Raw genomic sequence first — 18,794 nt, forward strand, 5'->3', positions numbered from 1 at the left:
GCACTCAATGCCTCCCCTGCCCTGCCCCCCGTGCATTAGGGCAAGGTTCCAGATCAGAGCCTGCAGGGAGCCCCACCTAGGGTGACCAGGTGTCTGGTTTTTGACTGGAATGCCTGGTTGAAAAGGGATTCTGGCGGCTCCAGACAGCACCACTGACCAGGCCGTTAAAAGTCCAGTTGGCACGGGGCTGGCAGGCTCCCTACTCGGCTCCATGCAGCTCCCCGGAAGTGGTGACATGTCCCTTGGCTCCTAGGCATAGGGGCAGCCATGGGGGCTCCATGTGCTGCCCCTGCCACGCCCAAGCGCCGACTCTGCAGTTCCCATTAGCCGAGAACGGCGGCCAATGGGAGCTGTGGGGGCAGCGCCTGCGGGCAGAGGCAATGCGCAGAGCCATCTGGCCATGCCTCCGCGTAGGAGCCGAGGGACATGTCACCGCTTCTGGGGAGCCACCCGAGGTGAGCGCTGCCTGGAGCCTTCACCCTGAAACGCCTCCCATACCCCAACCACCTGCCCCAGCCTGGAGCCCCCACCTGCACCCCAAACCCTTCATTCCTCACCCCACCCCAGAGCCCGCACCCCAGCCGGAGCCCTCACTCCCTCCTGCACCCCAGCCCCCTGCCCCAGCCTAGATCCTCCTCTCACACCCTGAACCCCTCATTTCTCGCCCCACCCCAGAGCCCGCACCCCCAGCCCAGAGCCCATACCCCCTCCCACACTGCAACCCCCTGCCTCAGCCCGGAGCCCCTTCCCACACTCTGAAGCCCTTGGCCCCACCCCCTCAGCCCGGAGCCCCCTCCTGCACCCAAAATTCCTCATCCGCGGCCCCACCTCAGAGCCCGCACTCCCAGCCAACACCCTCACCCCCTCCTGGACCCCAACCTCCTGCACCAGTCCGGTGAAAATGAGCAAGTGAGGATGGGGGAGAGCGAGCGACAGAGGGAGGGGGGATGGTGTGAGTGGGACACCAAGCCTCGGAGAAGGGGCTAGACAAGGGTCAGAGCCTTGGGGCAGGGGCGGGGAAGGGGGCAGGGCAAGGGTGTATGGGTTTGTGCAATTAGAAAGTTGGCAACCCGAGCCCCACCCCTCAGAGCCCCTAGAACAGATGGGATTTAACCTACCGGCTGCCAATTTCTGGGCAGACACGACTGTTTCCCTGGAGCCCTGGGATTAAGGAAACCCGCAAGGTGTTGAACAGGGCACAAGCCTATGTGATTCCCTCTAATACAGCCCATCCTCCCATCCCCAGGTCGGCCTTCCCCGCGCCGCCAGCCTCCTGCCATGCTCGGGCCAGCCTGCCCCGCACAGCCAGCCTCCTGCCATGCCCAAGCTGGCCTGCCTGTACTGCCAGCCTCCTGCCATGCCCGGGCTGGCCTGCCTTGCACTGCAAGCCTCCCGCCATGCGTGGGCCGGCCTGCACTGCACTGCCAGCCTCCCACGCCAAGCTGCCCCACCCCACCAGCCTCCTGCCATCCCCTGGCTGGCCTGTCCCACATCACCAGCCTCCTGCCATGCCCAAATCCCCAGCACTGCCAATCTCTTGCCATGCCCAGGCCGGCCTGCCCTGCACCGCCAGCCACCCGCCATCCCCAGGCCAGTCTGCCCTGCACTGCCAGCTTCCCACCATCCCCAGGTTGGCCTGCCCCACACTGCCAGCCTCCCGCCATGCCTGGGCCATCCTGCCCCGCACTGCCAGCCTCCCACTATACCTAGATCCCCAGCACCTCCAGCCTCCCGCCATCCCCGGGCCGGTCTGCCCTGCACTGCCAGCCTCCCACTATACCCAGATTCCCACCGCCAGCCTCCTGCCATGCCCCGGATGGCCTGACCCACACTGACCTGGAGCCTGTATTCTTTGCGGTTGAGGATGACGGCGGTGATTTGCTGGTCCATGAAGATGAGGATGATGACCAGAACGGCAGGCACTGCGGAGACCAGGCAAACCCACCAGGGGTTCACTCCCAATGGAAACACGACCCAGCCTCGCTGGGAGTTTGTGGGCTGCATGGGGAGTGCAAGAGGTCAGATTGTACATTACAGGGCTAGCATCCTGCACTGCACTTACTAATGGGCAAAGAGCACTTTGGGCAACAGCCCATTGGGGTGGGCTGGGCAGGTCAGACCACTGGCCCAGACGGTTCTCCAGTAGGTCGCCAGCAATGGCCAACAAAAGATGCTTCAGAGTAAAGGAAACCCTCCCTCCCTTCCCTCTGGCCATTGTACAATTTTGCACCTGGGGGAAAATGCTTCTCCTGACTAACTGGAATGGTGATCTGTGCTCTGCACCATGGCAGTAGCCAGGCCCCAAGAGGCAGTAAGCAAGTCCCAAGCCGAGCCCTGGATGCTTGTGAACAGCCCCATCTGCGCTCGCTCCTGGCCATGCTCTAGCTGATTAACGTTAACCAACAGCCACTGTTCCCTGTTGTTGTGCAAGAGCATCAGTCCTGCCCCAGGAGGTGGGGCCAGTCCTCTGCAGTCACCTGCTCCTGTTGCACGGCACATGGGGAGGGATCCAGGCCATGGTCTCACATTGGTACCAACCCAACATTCAGAAATCGTGAGTCAGACCCACAAAAATTGATTTAAAATCATAAGATTTTTAGAATCAGAGGGGTAGCCGTGTTAGTCTGAATCTGTAAAAAGCAACAGAGGGTCCTGTGGCACCTTTGAGACTAACAGAAGTATAGGGAGCATAAGCTTTCGTGGGTAAGAACCTCACTTCTTCAGATGCAAGATTTTTAGAAAATATTACAAAGGGGGGGGGGTCTTTTTCTTTGCCTGCTGGATTTAAAACCTTTGAGTCACATTTTCAAGCTTTTCTCTGCCACCACGAGGGCTAGCAACACTTATTTTTTTAAATGAAAGCTGGGATTGTCCTGTATTCACATGACACCAGGAGCTGAGCTTTGAAGAAAAATACTAAATTTGCAATTGTGAGTGCTGGTAACACTAGTTTCATGGCAGCCTTTGTGGGCCTGGTTTTCACATCCCCATGCGCTGTCCGTCTAGTGAAGATGTCTGTCTGGCCATGTGTTCAGGCAAATCCAGATCCATGCAGGTGCCTGCGTCAGTACACATACAAATCAGGCACAAATTTGTGCACACATTTCTACATGTCTCCCTGGGGTCTGAAAACCAGGCCCAGTAGAGCAAATGCAATAGAGCCCTATATCCATGGTAAGAAGGTAGGTATGGAGAATCTAGAAAAAGATGATGAATGCGAAAAGACCCAGTGCTTTAAAAATATGCAGGTAGAGAGAGCAGCTGGGACAGTGGTTAGAGAAGGAGTGTGGGAGATATCTCCCATTCTCCATTCCCATCTCTTCCACTGACAAAATATGATCCTAGGCAAATCGTATAATTTCACAGTGAAAGCATCTCTAAAATGGTGATAATAGGACCTTCTGGCTTCAGGGGTGCTGCATGTGCTTTAATTAAGAAATACCCTTTGAGAGCTATTGAGGGAAGCTGCCAGGGGCCCTAATCATTACAGATGTCCTAATACACCCTGGCCTTCAGCCAAAACATGTCATAGCAGCCATCCTGCTCAGGCCAGGGTGCCGTGCCCTAACCCTCTCAGGCCTGGCATTTCCCCCACATTTGCCAGGTGGCACTTTGTCTCCAGCTTGGAGAACGGTCAAGTGGCTCCCTCATTAACCTGATGCACAATCCGCCTGACAGGGAGCTATGGGCCGCCATGGAGCCTGCACACTAGCTCTGCAGCCTCTGCTAATTCCTTTCCACACCCATGCCTGGAGGGGGAGGGAACCCAAGCCCAGACTTGAGCTGGTGTCTCCTGCTTTGCTGCGTGCTGTGGCATCATTTGCATGATTACATGACTGTTTAGTTTGGGTCCAGTTGCTAAGCTGAGGTTATTTATAGATCAAGGGATTGGCTGGAGCTTCCCCCCTCCTCCTTCACAAGAACAGCTCCGAAAGGAAGTCATCCTGCAGAGCTGGGCGGGGAGGGCGATGTCAAAGTAAGGGGCTATAAAATCCCACAGTTCCTGAGTTTTCTGCAGATCCCTCTTGGCCCTGCAATTACAGAGAGTGCTGAAAGGGAAACAGCTGGATGGAAAACCCAGGGGCCAGATTGATCTCGGGTGTCAGCCCGGAAGACTCAGCAGAGTTACTCCAGGGAGGAAGGTGGCCCAATGTGGGCAAAATTCTCCCTGCTCCACAGCATTGCACATTCTGGATTTGTTCCGTACCCCCAGCTCTCAGGAGCCGACTTGAATGTGGGGGAACGCACGAGGTGGGATGCAGCCCCGCACATTCCCATCTGCATGGTTGGGGTAGAGGGCTGGAGAGCTGAGGGGTTACGGAGCCCCATGGCTCTGGCTTGCACAATGAGGTTTGAACAACCAGTGGGGGACTGAGGAGTGTGTCTGCATGTCACCTTTAGGGGCAGCGTGAAGAAGCAGGCCTGGAAAGAGAAGGGTTGCCACAGACTGGCCAGGCGAGGGAAGGAGGGGAAGGGAGAGGTCATAGAAAGCCATTATCATCTGGTGGCCTGTGACTTAGATGGACTTTTCAGTGCCGTTGTGAGTGGAGAGCTCTCCGTGTCATGACACCACCACTTCAGCTTTCCCTGATTGCCCCCTGGCTGGACTAGCTCAGCAGGCCCAGGATTGGGCAGGCATGGGACATGCTGGCACCTGGAGGGTGCTTGCCCTGCCATTGCCCATTTGTTCCATGGCTAACATAATGAGGTCAGTCCCCAGGGCTGTCAATCTGGCCCCTATTCCTGCACCGCCCAGGTGTAGCTGATGCTGTGACTCAGAAGGTGTGACAGATTTATGTTACTAATTTGCCCGGGACGTCAGGTGACAAAGGGGGCATTGAGTTCGCAGCCAGGAAAGGCACGGTCTCTCCAGGGGAAGTTCTCAGGTGCCATTTCTTGTTCTCTTCCTTTCTTTGTGACCTCCGTGATGGGCTGGACAATTCTGGAGACGGTTTCTGGCCTCAGAGCATGGGGCCCTGGGACGGTGGATCCCTTACTACCTACACTCCCAGTCTGCAAGGTACCCGTCTGAACCCGACCGTCTGGAAGGGGAGCTCAAGCAAAGGTCTCCCCTTCCTTTGGAGCTTCTCCTTATGCTCTGAGGGCTGCCTTGGATTCCCAGGCAGTTTGCAAGCTCTGCAGAGGAGTCTCAACAAGCTGTCCAGCCCTGTTGGCATGTGGGCTCCTGAGCTCCAGCTGCTGAGCAGGTTCAAGGGCTCCTTGGTCCTGCTCTAATTCTAGTGCTGAAGGAGATGAGTCAAGACCATGGGGTAGAGGGAATTAGATGGGCAGGCCTTATAGCAGCAGGTCCCCCAGAGGCCCATCCAAACCCTGGAGCAGAGGGGGCAGGTCCAGAGCAGCACCGAACTGGGCAGCATGGAATCCCCCCTTTTGTTTTTACAGTGAATGGAGTGGTGCCCTAGATCCACAGAGTGGGGCCAGCAGCTGGGCTGGCGTCACACTCACCACCACCCGCAGTCTTGCTAGGGGCCTCACTCTCCATGGCCCATGCAGGATTCTCTGCTGAGGCTGCCAGCAAGGGCGGCTGCTCATGCCACTTGCAATGGAGGAGTTTGTAGGGTGGATGGCTCACTAGATGCTGGACTGAGGGACTCAGCTCATGTCAGGATCAGATCACCATGATCAGAGGGTAACAGCTTCCAGCTTCTCCAATTCCAGCTGGGTGCGAAGCTGTGAGGCAGTATGAAGGCGAACGCCTTGTATTTCATTACCCGTCACCTGAGCCCAGGGCTGGCTCGAGGCTGGGGGCCCATTGTAACAATGCCTGGAGACCATGGAGAGCAGAGATGAGGGATTTGGGGCGTGGCTCTGGCTGGCAGGCAGGGTTACGAGTGAGGGGCGACATGGGACCCCAGGCAGCTGCATCACTCATCTTTGCCTGTGGGCACCAGTGCCTGAGCCATCCAGTCTCCAGACAACATGAGCCCTGCAGCACTTCCAGCACCTGGGGTTGAGCAGCGGCAGGAATGATGTGTCCTTTGCAGCAAGAACAAGTCAACCCAAAGCGAAGTAGGACTAATTAACTACTCAGTGGGTCTATGGACAGCCTACTGGGCAGCTTTGCTGGGCACATACCTGTGGATCCCCAGCGTCAACCTTGGGGCTGTGATCCAGGCAGGGTCGGCGCAACCCATTAGGCGACCTAGGCGGTCGCCTAGGGCGCTGCGATTTGGGGGGCGGCAACCGCGGCGGTATTTCGGCGGCGGGACCTTCCGCCACCTAGGGCAGCGGAAAAGCTGGCGGCGTTCCTGGATCCAGGAATATGCTCTCCAGCTCTGGCCCAGAGAGAGAAACGTGGAGGGCTCCTCACAGGAGTAAGGGCTCGCAAATCTCGCCCACCCAAGGGATGAAAGGCAACAACATGGGAACCCAAGGGCTGCATCTGATCTGCGTGGAGCAGAGCAGAGTGCAGCCATCTCCACTGTCAATGTGGGGGGTGAGGCCTTTAGAAAATGCAGTTCCCAGTTTGCAATGCAGGCTGGCCACTGGGACCTGGATGTCCCTTTGCATGCTGTGACCTGCCACACGCTGCACCCCTGAACTGGCAGTAAAGATGCACACAGGCAGCCCTGTCTACATGGGCTCTGCCAAAAGCCTCTATACCTGATGCATAGTTTGCATCAGAATCTAACGTGGGTGCCCCATGCACAGTTCCTTCCCCCCAAATCCATTATCACTGCCTATATACATCATCCCAGCTCCCCACATTCCATCGCTTCTCCCCAGGCATCCGTGAGCCCCCCTTCCCAGCAATTCCTCTGTTTTCCCCCACTCATTACCCAGTCAGTTCTCACCTTGAACTCACTGGGGACGATGAGCTTGGGGGTCTCTAGCCCCAGAATGGCATCAATCCCGCAGAAGATGAGGATGGCCAGGATGATGGAGAAGTCGCTCACTAGCTTCCTCAGCTAAGGGAGCAAAGAAAGCCATTGGGAGGGAGTTATCAGACACCCCCAGGTAGGGCGATCAGACCTCTCAATATTACAGGGACTGTCCTGCTGGTAGGGTCTTTGTCTTATATATGCAACTACAGCCCTCCATCCCCAGGGAAAAAGGTGTCCCACTTGCTATCTGGGACCCGGTCTGGGCCATGCTGTGTTTTACGCATGCTTAGTTGTTGTGTGCTCGGGGTGGGGTGGGGGGGAATCTGCACATCCCAGAGATACCCCTGGCCCTGTCCTCCAGAAACACCCCACAATGAAAAGCAAGAGACATCACACAACAAAGCTAGCACTTGCTCATGCTCTCATAAGAGATCTTGGTGACCCCCTGCACTGGGATGGAGGGAATGCGGGAGATGAGGTAATAAGTGTTTTGAATGTCCCCTACCGCTAGTTCTAATGGCACCTTAGAGACTCACATAAATTTGTTAGTCTCTAAGGTGCCACAAGGACTCCTCGTTTTTTTTGCTGATACAGACTAACACGGCTACCCCTGAAACCTAGTTCTAATGATAGTACTTGGCAGCGTAGGACAGACTGCTGGGCTACGACCCTGCAGAAGGCTCACTAGGAAGCTGGGGGAGGTTATTTATGGAGAGTGTGGAATAAAGTCTGGTGGATCGTGAGCAGCAAGGCCCAGGCTCTCTGCCTTTCCTTATAAAGCCAGTCTCCCACGTGTGCCCAGTATAGCCCACTACCAGGGGAAGCCGCTAGCTTTGATTAAGGGCGAATAATTCTGGTGGATGCACTAAATCGCTCTTGGACAGGATGAAGGTGAAGCTGAGCCCCAACCCCAAAGAGGAACCCAGGAAGGTTAAATAGCACTTCTTTCTTGTCTGGTGGGAGCTGGGAAGCCCAGTGTTACTGAGGCGGGCTCCCCAACTGTTCTTTGGGGTGGTGTTGACCCCATTCAGAATTGGGGCCCTGAGTTCTATTCCCAGCCCCCCACTGTGGGCTTGGCTGACATTTTCAAAAGGGGCCACTGATTTTGGGTGCCTCCTTTGCTAGGTGTCCTGCCTGAAACCGCCAGCAGTGTCCTGTTGGGCGCCTGCAGGCAGTAAGCACATTTGGGAATGTTGGCCTCAGTCTCTCCGAGCCTCAGTTTCCCAGTCTGTAAAATGGGGATAATGTTGCTTACCCCCTTGGTGCCACCACTCTGAGACCTATTGGGGGAGGCCCTGTATGTGTGTTGGGGTGAGATACACGCGACCAGGAGAGAGCACAGCACTCAGCAGGTCACCAGCGCTGCCTCTGTGAGCTGCAGGGCGTCGGACGTTGCTGGGCTGAGCAACACTTGGAGATTTTTATAACTTTCTAAAGCAATTCTCCTGATTTTCAGGGTTATTTCTGGGGCTCTCGTGCCATGGCTGGCTGGTAGCAGCTGTACTGCATGTGCTGAGATGCTTACACTCAGCAGGGGGAGCAGGAGCTCTCTGCACAAAGCCATCTAAATGTACAGAGCCTTGCACAGGAAGAGACAGCTGCACCCTCCTCACAATGCCCTCGGTGCTTGCGGAGTAGGGGGTGGGATGAGAAACACTCACGGCTGTGGGGAAATAGCGGCTGGTTTTAAAGCTCTTGAGCGTCATGGAGCAGAGGAACGTCCCCAAGAAGAGGATGAAGGCCATGAAGGTGATGTCAGGCACGTAGTTACAGCTGTTCCCCACCAGGTGGCCTCCCACTCGCAAACACTCTGTCCTTGTCAGCAGGGACCAGTTTGCAGCCTCCAGACCCTGCTGCTGTGGGGACAGAGGGAGACATTTCAGAGGCAGAGGAGAGCCAGCCGGCTGGACAAGAAGAAAACCCCACAGGCCAAAGAGAAGGGATCAGAGGAGTCCAAGCAAGCACCATTGGTAGATGACGGGTGGGTGGGCACTGGCTGAGGATGGCCAGTTACCCTGCAGCTTGGTGGCGCAATCAGGGGTGTGGGAGGAAAGCACATTTGGGACTGGTTAGTGCTGATGAAAGTTAGATGCTGCTGCTGGTGCTGGCCGTTTGCTTGTCTGTATCTGTCCGTCCATCCCCTGCTCACACCAGGCTCACCGAGCCATGTGTTCGTAGACAAGCCTGCAGGGATCGCACCAGGCCTGCCCCTGAACAGGGCTCATCTGGCGGAACTCCCTGGGCTATGTGGACACATGCCCACGTGCATGGCTCTTTCTGGTCAGCGAGGCACCATGGGTGAGAGGCTGCCAGGCCGTTCCCAGAGGGCAGGCAGGGAGAGGCAGCTGTGGAAGGGGCATCCCCTCCTAGCGGCAGGGAAGTGCCCCTCTGTGAGGCTGACACCAGTGTTCTTGGAGCCCAGGGTCACCGCCTGGAAACAAGGTCACCATGAAACACGCAGGTCCCCCATGTAAGGGGAACAGGGTCCCCTATGCAGAGCCCCTAGGTAAAAGGCCTAGCCCAGCACCATCACTTTACTGCCTAGTCGCTGAGACAGTCTGGTCCTGGGAGGGATCCAATGATGCCAGCAGTGCCCCAGGAGCACAGGGAGCCCCGCCCCAGAGCAGGCTTGCCAGGACCTCAGCATCCCCTCGCTCACCCCAGCGGCTGGAGAGAATGTCCTTACCATCCCAGCGCTGCCAGGGCGTGGGAGCAGCATCTCAGTCAGCATGGAGACGTTGCCTGCAAGAGATGAACTATCAGACATTTCTCTCCCCCTCCCCAAACCATGGCGCCCAGCCAGCGTCTCCCTGAGTGTTCGCAGAGGATCTCAGAGGGCTCCGGCCTGGGTCTGGTGTGAGACAGTGGAGCTGGTCCCCAGTCATTAGTGCAGGGGATGAGGGCGTGGACTGTGCTGGATGTCAGCTATCAGCAAGGCTCCTCCCCCTGGGCCTAGGGCTAGCGGGCTGTGGTCGGATCAGCAGGCTTCGTCTCCTAGGGATGGTGCTAACTGAGACTCAGCCGCATGGGCGGCACTTATAAGAGGCCAGGGGAGGCTAAGCCATGTAGGGGGGAAATGCCACGGATGTGGCATGGGTCACCCCTCTCGAGGCATGCCAGCCTGCCACCACCTTTGGAGTGCCCGAAGCGAAGCTCCATAGAAGTTGTGGTGGCCACCGGTGCCCGGACCGTGGCCCCGCCCGCGCTCCGCTCCGCCTCTTCCCCTGAGGCGCCCCTCCACCGCTTGCTCTTCTGTCCCCTCATCTCCTGTCGCTTGCATAAGGCAGGAAAAGGTGATGGGGGCATGGCCCCATGGCCTGCCCTGTTCCAGGAAGGAGGTGGAGTGGAGCGAGTATAGAATGGGGGACCTTGGGGGACGTGGCAGAGAAGAGTGAGCAGCAGGCGGGTGGGGTCTTGGGGGAAGAGGCAGAGAGAAGTGAGCGGCGGAGCCTCGGGGAAGGAGGCGGAGAGGAGCAAGCAGCGGGTGGGGCCTCAGGGGAAGAGGCCAAGTGGGGGCAGGGCCTAGGCATGCTAGGCACAGAAGCGGCCAAAGCAGGGGCCATGCATCCCTCTAGACCCAGAACTGTCCCTGGGAGGACCCCCCCCCCACATGCTCGTATGGCACTAGAGCAGTGGTTTTCAAACTTTTTCTTCTGGCGACCCAGTTGAAGAAAATTGTTGATGCCCGTGACCCAATCAAGCTGGGGATGAGGGGTTTGGGGTGTGGGAGAGGCTCAGGGCTGGGCCAGAGGATTGGGATGCAGGGGTGAGGGCTGTGGGGTGGGGCCAGGGATGAGGGGTTTGGGGTGCAGGAGGGGGCTCTGGGTTTGGGGGGGCTCGGGGCTGGGGCAGGGAGTTGGGGTGCGGGAGGGGGTCAGGGCTCTGGGCTGGGGGTTCAGGTTCTGGGGTGGGGCTGGAGCTGGGGATGAGGAATTTGGGGTGCAGGAAGGGGCTCCAGGTTTGGGGGGGCTCAGGGCTGGGGCAGGGGATTGGGGCATGGGATTGGGGCATGGGCTTACCTCAGGCGGCTCCCGGTCAGTGGCATAGCGGGGGGGTTAAGGCAGGCTTCCTGCCTGTCCTGGCACCGTGGACCACACTGCACCCTGGAAGCGGCCAGCAGCAGGTCGAGCTCCTAGGCAGAGGCACGTAAGCAGCTCCGCTCCGCTCTCACCCGCAGGCACTGCCCCTCCACCCCCAGCTCCCATTGACCAGGAACCGGCCAATGGCAGTGCAGAGCCGGTGGGGGCAGCGTGTGGATCCCCGTGGCCCCCCCCGCGTAGGAGCTGAACCTGCTGCTGGCTGCTTCCAGGGTGCAGCGCGGTGTCAGAACAGCAGGGCTGCCCAGAGGATTCAGGGGCCTGGGGCAAAGTGGGGGAACGGACATAAAAAAAAGGCGCCACCCGCTGTGGCGCTTGTACTCACCGGGCGGCGCTCCGTGTCTGCAGCGGCGGTGGCGGTGGGTACTTCACTCGCTCCGCGTCTTCGGCAGCACTGAAGGACCCACCGCCGAAGTGCCGCCGAAGACCCGGACCGCCACCGGGTGAGTAGCCAGGGAAGGGATTCTCGGCCAGGGCTCGCGGGGCCCCTGCGGGGCCTGGGGCAAATTGCCTCACTTGCCCCCTCTCTCCCCCCCCGGGCAGCCCTGCAGAACAGGTAGGGACTGGCCTGCCTCAGCTGGACAGCATCGCCGACGGGACTTTTAACGGCCCAGTCGGCGGTGCTGACCGGAGCCACTGTGACCCAGTGCCTTCCATTCCGCAACCCAGTACTGGGTCGTGACCCATAGTTTGGAAACCACTGCACTAGAGGACCCAGGCGGTGCCTTCCCTACTGCCCACCACGAGACCTTGGGGGAGAACTGCAGAGAGCAGCTACCGCAGCCAGAGACTCCAGCCAGCTGGGGAAGGACCCCTGGACAGTCCAAGCAAAACTTGAATTTTCTCTCTAGCCTGTACTGTTTGATACAGGCTCCCCCTCCGCCCCAGGTGATGCAGCTACACTGGAGCCAGGGGTGTCATTTCTTGCAGATAAACCCTCACTAGCGCTGATGGCTAGCACCTAAAAACAGAAGGGTAGCCGCAATGGTGCGAACAGCACAATCCTGTCCAAGACCCCTGTATGTCCTCTGGGTGGCTAGTGCCTCCTGCCGCGGCTACGCTACTGTTCTTAGTGCGCTAGCTAGATCAGAGCTAGTGCTGGTGTGCCTACCCCCACTGGAAATCATACCACCAGCTCCAGTGTAGACACACCCACAGTCACTTCCACTCAGGTCCCCTCCACACCTGTCCCTCCTCCTCTGCCCTCCCCCCCGCCCCCACCCTTTTCTTTGCATTTAGCTCATCCCGCCTATGGAAACCCACAAAACGTATAGTGGCACTAACAGGATGTTTGCCACTATCACCTCAGTCCCCCTGCTGGTGTGTTCTACCCCTTCCTGGCTTTTGGGAGCTGTTATGGGGGCTTCTGCCCCCAGGGATTGTGCTAGACCAGGGCTTCTCAAACTGTGCCCCACAGAACATTGCTTGTGGCCTGCGTGTACAGCACATGGGGCTGTCTCCATCTTCTCGTTTCCAGTGGGTTCTCTTGGTGTCCCCTGATTGGAGGTGGGGCTGGTAGTAGCACTGCCTAGAGGTAAGGTTGCCTGACACTTCCTGTTATAAGACCTGGTTTTCAGCTGCTCTAAAGTCGGGCAAACTTTAACGGATCAAGCTGAAATGTTTCATGCCAGGCACCTGCCTCAGGCTGACGATTGCTGGAAGGGTTCAGCTAAAATGCTCCAGCCATATCTGAGAACGAAGTCAGGGGAAACGCTTTTTTTTTGCCCATATTAAAAATTCTTCAAACTGTTTCCTTGAGAAGCTCTCTGCTTTGGAGCAGGGACTTGAAATGTGGCAGGGAGGGTCGCCCTGGGTCAGAAACGTGTGTGTTTTACCAGCCACCCAAAGTTAGCCAAGTTCTGTAAGTCTTGGGAAAATCACAGTTCACACACGCTCAGGAGAGGTTTCCTAGAGTCTGGCACCCAAATTCTCAAAGGATTCCAACTGCACTGAGCATGCTCCATCCTCACACAGTTCATATGTGCTGACCAGATTGCACATGCTCTGTCCCCCGAGAGCGACTGAATATGTAATGCTGTCTCTCCTGTGTGCTTGGTGCACCTCCTGCTGGAGTACAGAAGAGAAGGAACCTGCCTGACTTGAATGTGGAGGAGCAGAGCGGAGGAAGGAGGGATAAGAGTAGAGGAGGGACAGGGAAGAGTTAAGAGCCAGATCTCAGAAATGAGCCCAACTCAAAGAACTAAAAGAACAATAAATTAACCAGGGAAAAGGTCACAAATCAAAAGCAGCTCCAAGTTTCTAATCAGAACCTTCCCACTAGCAGATTCTCACCACAGTGAAATCCAGAAATCAAAGCAGAGCCGTACAAAACTTGCAGCTCGCTGATCCCAAAGTGGGAGAAGACAGTAGGAGACCCCACGTGCAGTGGAAACCCAGAGATGATTGATTGTGCAACCAACCTGACAGAGGAGAGACTGAAAATTAGAGATATTTCTGCCCCACACCTCCTGATTGCGAAGCCTGTCGGAGTGGCTGCCTCACACCATCCACTAGCAAAGGACTTTCATCGAGATGTGGAAGAGGTAAAAAACTGCCTGACTGTGGGACTAAGCGAAGATGCATGGAGAGCATCCCAGCTGCGCACCATGAGGTCATCCCTTCAGCACAAAGCCCAGCTGTGAAGAGGGCGATGCGGTCAGCGCTGCACCAGAGTGGGAGAGGAGGCTGGCCTGTCTTCCCAGGAGACGCTCAGTAGCTCAGCGCAGTGGGAACAAAGTAGCTGGGTGCCCAGGCTCATGTCACAGACGTCCAAGGGCAAGGAAATCCCTGCATCCAGAGACCACGAGAATTTGTCCCGTTGCTGAAAGCTACAATGGTGGAGCTGGGCTCTTCCCGGATCCTGAGATTTCCCTGGGGCTGGCATTCGGCCATGTGGGGTCTGGGTTATTCTATAGCTCTACTGAGAAGCCAGACAAACAATAGAGTGAAGGATTATGAAGAAAATAGCCGCGACCTCTCCCCACTCTGGTTCGGGGGAGAAGAGGGTTTGAGTCTTTGGGAGTTTGCTGTCAGACAGGTCCTGCTACGAGTGTTTCCAGGAGTTTGGCTGGGAGGGGATGGTGCAGGGGGAGCAGGGGGTCCCTGGCTTCCATAGAATTGGGGTTGAGGAGTTGGGGAATGGACCGAGGCTGCTAGTGTTTTGCTGAGCCCCTGCCTCTCACGGCCACAGCGGACAATTCTCCTCTCCCCCCTTGGAAAAGGAACACCCACCCTGCAGAGAGCTGTGTTCTCCCCCAAAGAGCTGGCAGGCCGAAACCGGGGAGCATGGAGGGGATGGACCCGAAGGAAGTCCATGGGAGACACTGGGCAGATCAATGCAACAGGGAGAGAGAAATTAGCAGTAGCAGAAAACAAGCCCAGCACAGTTCTGATCGGAGTCAGGATCTATCACTGAATTGACTCCCCCTCACGCTCCCTGCTCTCAGTGCACAGGAGACTACCACTGGACTGGGGGGAAGGGCTGGAGTTCAGTGTTTCCATGAGGGTTCCCGCGGGGGACAGACAGCTGAGCTCTCTGGCTGAGTTCACACCCAGGCTGAGATGCCTCCTGCATGCAGATGGGACCCTGGCATTGGGGCCTGTAACACTTTAGTTACTGATATGGACTCTCCCCCTTAACTCTGTCTGAGCACCCAACCTTGTATCTGGGGCCTGCAGTGAGTCCTAAAAATACAGCAGGATGTGACTCATGCCAATGCAGCATGGCTCTCTGTCACCCTCTAGTGGTGAGGCCATGTAAGTGCTGCAGGAGCACCCTCACAAGTACATTCCTCATATCCCTTTCCATGTGGACATGTGCTGTCAGTTTGCTACACAGACATTATATAGCAGGGAGGTGTCCATGGGACAATTGCTCCAGTCACATATGGGCCACAGTGAAGGTCTCGCCCTCTAGGGACCTTGCTATTCTTGGCAGGGCTGGATACACAAAGGGGGCGGCTCTATTAATGAGGGGATGCCCTGTACTACTATCACCTTTCTGGTAATAACCCGACTCCCAGAGGATAGGGGTTTTCAGGAGTTAATCAAGAGCCCTGAGGGGCTGACTGACCCATCACTAGAGTCACAGTTTTATTCATAGATTCATAGATTCTAGGACTGGAAGGGACCTCGAGAGGTCATCGAGTCCAGTCCCCTGCCCGCATGGCAGGACCAAATACTGTCTAGACCATCCCTGATAGACATTTATCTAACCTACTCTTAAATATCTCCAGAGATGGAGATTCCACAACCTCCCTAGGCAATTTATTCCAGTGTTTAACCACCCTGACAGTTAGGAACTTTTTCCTAATGTCCAACCTAGACCTCCCTTGCTGCAGTTTAAGCCCATTGCTTCTTGTTCTATCCTCAGAGGCTAAGGTGAACAAGTTTTCTCCCTCCTCCTTATGACACCCTTTTAGATACCTGAAAACTGCTATCATGTCCCCTCTCAGTCTTCTCTTTTCCAAACTAAACAAACCCAATTCTTTCAGCCTTCCTTCATAGGTCATGTTCTCAAGACCTTTAATCATTCTTGTTGCTCTTCTCTGGACCCTTTCCAATTTCTCCACATCTTTCTTGAAATGCGGTGCCCAAAACTGGACACAATACTCCAGCTGAGGCCTAACCAGAGCAGAGTAGAGCGGAAGAATGACTTCTCGTGTCTTGCTCACAACACACCTGTTAATACATCCCAGAATCACGTTTGCTTTTTTTGCAACAGCATCACACTGTTGACTCATATTTAGCTTGTGGTCCACTATAACCCCTAGATCCCTTTCTGCCGTACTCCTTCCTAGACAGTCTTTTCCCATTCTGTATGTGTGAAACTGATTTTTTCTTCCTAAGTGGAGCACTTTGCATTTGTCTTTGTTAAACTTCATCCTGTTTACCTCAGACCATTTCTCCAATTTGTCCAGATCATTTTGAACTATGACCCTGTCCTCCAAAGTAGTTGCAATCCCTCCCAGTTTGGTATCATCCGCAAACTTAATAAGCGTACTTTCTATGCCAATATCTAAGTCGTTAATGAAGATATTGAACAGAGCCGGTCCCAAAACAGACCCCTGCGGAACCCCACTCGTTATGCCTTTCCAGCAGGATTGGGAACCATTAATAACAACTCTCTGAGTACGGTTATCCAGCCAGTTATGCACCCACCTTATAGTAGCCCCATCTAAATTGTATTTGCCTAGTTTATCGATAAGAATATCATGCGAGACCGTATCAAATGCCTTACTAAAGTCTAGGTATACCACATCCACAGCTTCTCCCTTATCCACAAGACTCGTTATCCTATCGAAGAAAGCTATCAGATTTGTTTGACATGATTTGTTCTTTACAAATCCATGCTGGCTGTTCCCTATCACCTTACCACCTTCCAAGTGTTTGCAGATGATTTCCTTAATTACTTGCTCCATTATCTTCCCTGGCACAGAAGTTAAACTAACTGGTCTGTAGTTTCCTGGGTTGTTTTTATTTCCCTTTTTATAGATGGGCACTATATTTGCCCTTTTCCAGTCTTCTGGAATCTCTCCCGTCTCCCATGATTTTCCAAAGATAATAGCTAGAGGCTCAGATACCTCCTCTATTAGCTCCTTGAGTATTCTAGGATGCATTTCATCAGGCCCTGGTGACTTGCAGGCATCTAACTTTTCTAAGTGATTTTTAACTTGTTCTTTTTTTATTTTATCTGCTAAACCTACCCCCTTCCCATTAGCATTCACTATGTTAGGCATTCCTTCAGACTTCTCGGTGAAGACCGAAACAAAGAAGTCATTAAGCATCTCTGCCATTTCCAAGTTTCCTGTTACTGTTTCTCCCTCTTCACTAAGCAGTGGGCCTACCCTGTCTTTGGTCTTCCTCTTGCTTCTAATGTATTGATAAAAAGTCTTCTTGTTTCCCTTTATTCCCGTAGCTAGTTTGAGCTCATTTTGTGTCTTTGCCTTTCTAATCTTGCCCCTGCATTCCTGTGTTGTTTGCCTATATTCATCCTTTGTAATCTGTCCTAGTTTCCATTTTTTATATGACTCCTTTTTATTTTTTAGATCATGCAAGATCTCGTGGTTAAGCCAAGGTGGTCTTTTGCCACATTTTCTATCTTTCCTAACCAGCGGAATAGCTTGCTTTTGGGCCCTTAATAGTGTCCCTTTGAAAAACTGCCAACTCTCCTCAGTTGTTTTTCCCCTCAGTCTTGATTCCCATGGGATCTTACCTATCAGCTCCCTGAGCTTACCAAAATCCGCCTTCCTGAAATCCATTGTCTCTATTTTGCTGTTCTCCCTTCTACCCTTCCTTAGAATTGCAAACTCTATGATTTCATGATCACTTTCTCCCAAGCTGCCTTCTACTTTCAAATTCTCAACGAGTTCCTCCCTATTTGTTAAAATCAAGTCTAGAACAGCTTCCCCCCAGTAGCTGTTTCAACCTTCTGAAATAAAAAGTTGTCTGCAATGCAGTCCAAGAATTTGTTGGATAGTCTGTGCCCCGCTGTGTTATTTTCCCAACATATATCCGGATAGTTGAAGTCCCCCATCACCACCAAATCTTGGGCTTTGGATGATTTTGTTAGTTGTTTAAAAAAAGCCTCATCCACCTCTTCCACCTGGTTAGGTGGCCTGTAGTAGACTCCTAGCATGACATCACCCTTGTTTTTTACCCCTTTTAGCCTAACCCAGAGACTCTCAACACTTCCGTCTCCTATGTCCATCTCTACCTCAGTCCAAGTGTGTACATTTTTTATATATAAGGCAACACCTCCTCCCTTTTTCCCCTGTCTATCCTTCCTGAGCAAGCTGTATCCATCCACACCAACATTCCAATCATGTGTATTATCCCACCAAGTTTCAGTGATGCCAACAATGTCATAGTTGTATTTATTTATTAGCTGGAAAGCAGGTTCATCCGAACTATTTGGTGATTCCCTGGCCCTGGCTCCTACAGTCTCCGAACTCAGGACTGGTTCACACACAGAACAAGAGCCATATTCTTCAGGGAATTCTCTGCAATCAGTATTTCACCCAACTCAGTCTAACCCATGTCAAGGTGTGGGTCTGCTCTGGAAAGTGACAGTCCCATGTGTACTGAGCCTCACTGAAACCACATCCCATTTACTGAGTTCACACGTAAAGCGATTCTGTCCCTAACTGAGAGCCCTGCACACTCCTCCTGGGATCGGAGAGTCAAGCTGGGTTTCGTCTTTCTCATACACCATCGTCAGTTGTAAAAATCCTGCAGGCCAGATTCTGCCCCCCGTTATGTGCTGCCGTACAGACCTACCCTCAGGGACATTTGGGCAGCCCCTTTGCCGCTGCTGGCATTGGGCAGGCGTCTGAGAGCCAAAGGTAGCCTTGTACTCAGTTACCAGCTCTGCGGATGCTGCACCAGTCAGCACACAGCCCAGCTCCCTCCCCTGCAATGGTGCTGGCCCGAAGGGCTCACATGAGTAAGAAGTTGTACTGTTTGCCACTGCGTGGGGAAGGCGTGACTGCTATGCCCAGGGAGCAGCTCTGTTCGATCAGAGGGGGCCATCTGGCATTTTCTTCCATTGATATGACTGTTGATTCTTTCCATGCTTCGCTCTCGTCCACCCTTGACTCTTTTGCCCCCATCTCCCTTCACAAGGTCCCAGCGCTCCCAGCCGCCAGCCCTGGCTCACACCCAACATCCACCTTGTCTGTTTCTGCTCTCGTACTGCCGAGCATCTCTGGCCGAAATTTCGGAACCAGGCTGACTTCCTCCAATACAGATTTGTTCTCTCCTCCTCCAGTTCTGCCGCCTTCCCAGTCAAATGCCTCCACTTCTCCACCCTGACTGACTCCCACTCCACAATCCCAGCCCCCTTTGACTCCTT

The 18,794-nt window shown here is 54.7% G+C and overlaps 1 protein-coding gene across 1 annotated transcript in view; it reads right to left on the reverse strand.

Moving 5' to 3' along the window:
- The window catches only part of SLC4A9 (solute carrier family 4 member 9), a 58,297-nt gene that overhangs the window by 19,456 nt on the left and 20,047 nt on the right, over positions 1-18,794 (reverse strand). Inside the window, exons 12-15 of the mRNA XM_026660841.1 lie at positions 9,532-9,587; positions 8,507-8,701; positions 6,816-6,929; positions 1,837-1,998 (exon numbers count right to left, since the gene is read on the reverse strand). Coding sequence (XP_026516626.1) covers positions 1,837-1,998; positions 6,816-6,929; positions 8,507-8,701; positions 9,532-9,587 — 527 coding nt within the window. The remainder of the gene's footprint in view (positions 1-1,836; positions 1,999-6,815; positions 6,930-8,506; positions 8,702-9,531; positions 9,588-18,794) is intronic.

The sequence above is a fragment of the Terrapene carolina genome, unplaced genomic scaffold (assembly GCF_002925995.2).
Source record: "Terrapene carolina triunguis isolate 2854851 unplaced genomic scaffold, T_m_triunguis-2.0 Scaffold838, whole genome shotgun sequence".
In the NCBI taxonomy this organism is placed as follows: domain Eukaryota; kingdom Metazoa; phylum Chordata; order Testudines; family Emydidae; genus Terrapene; species Terrapene triunguis.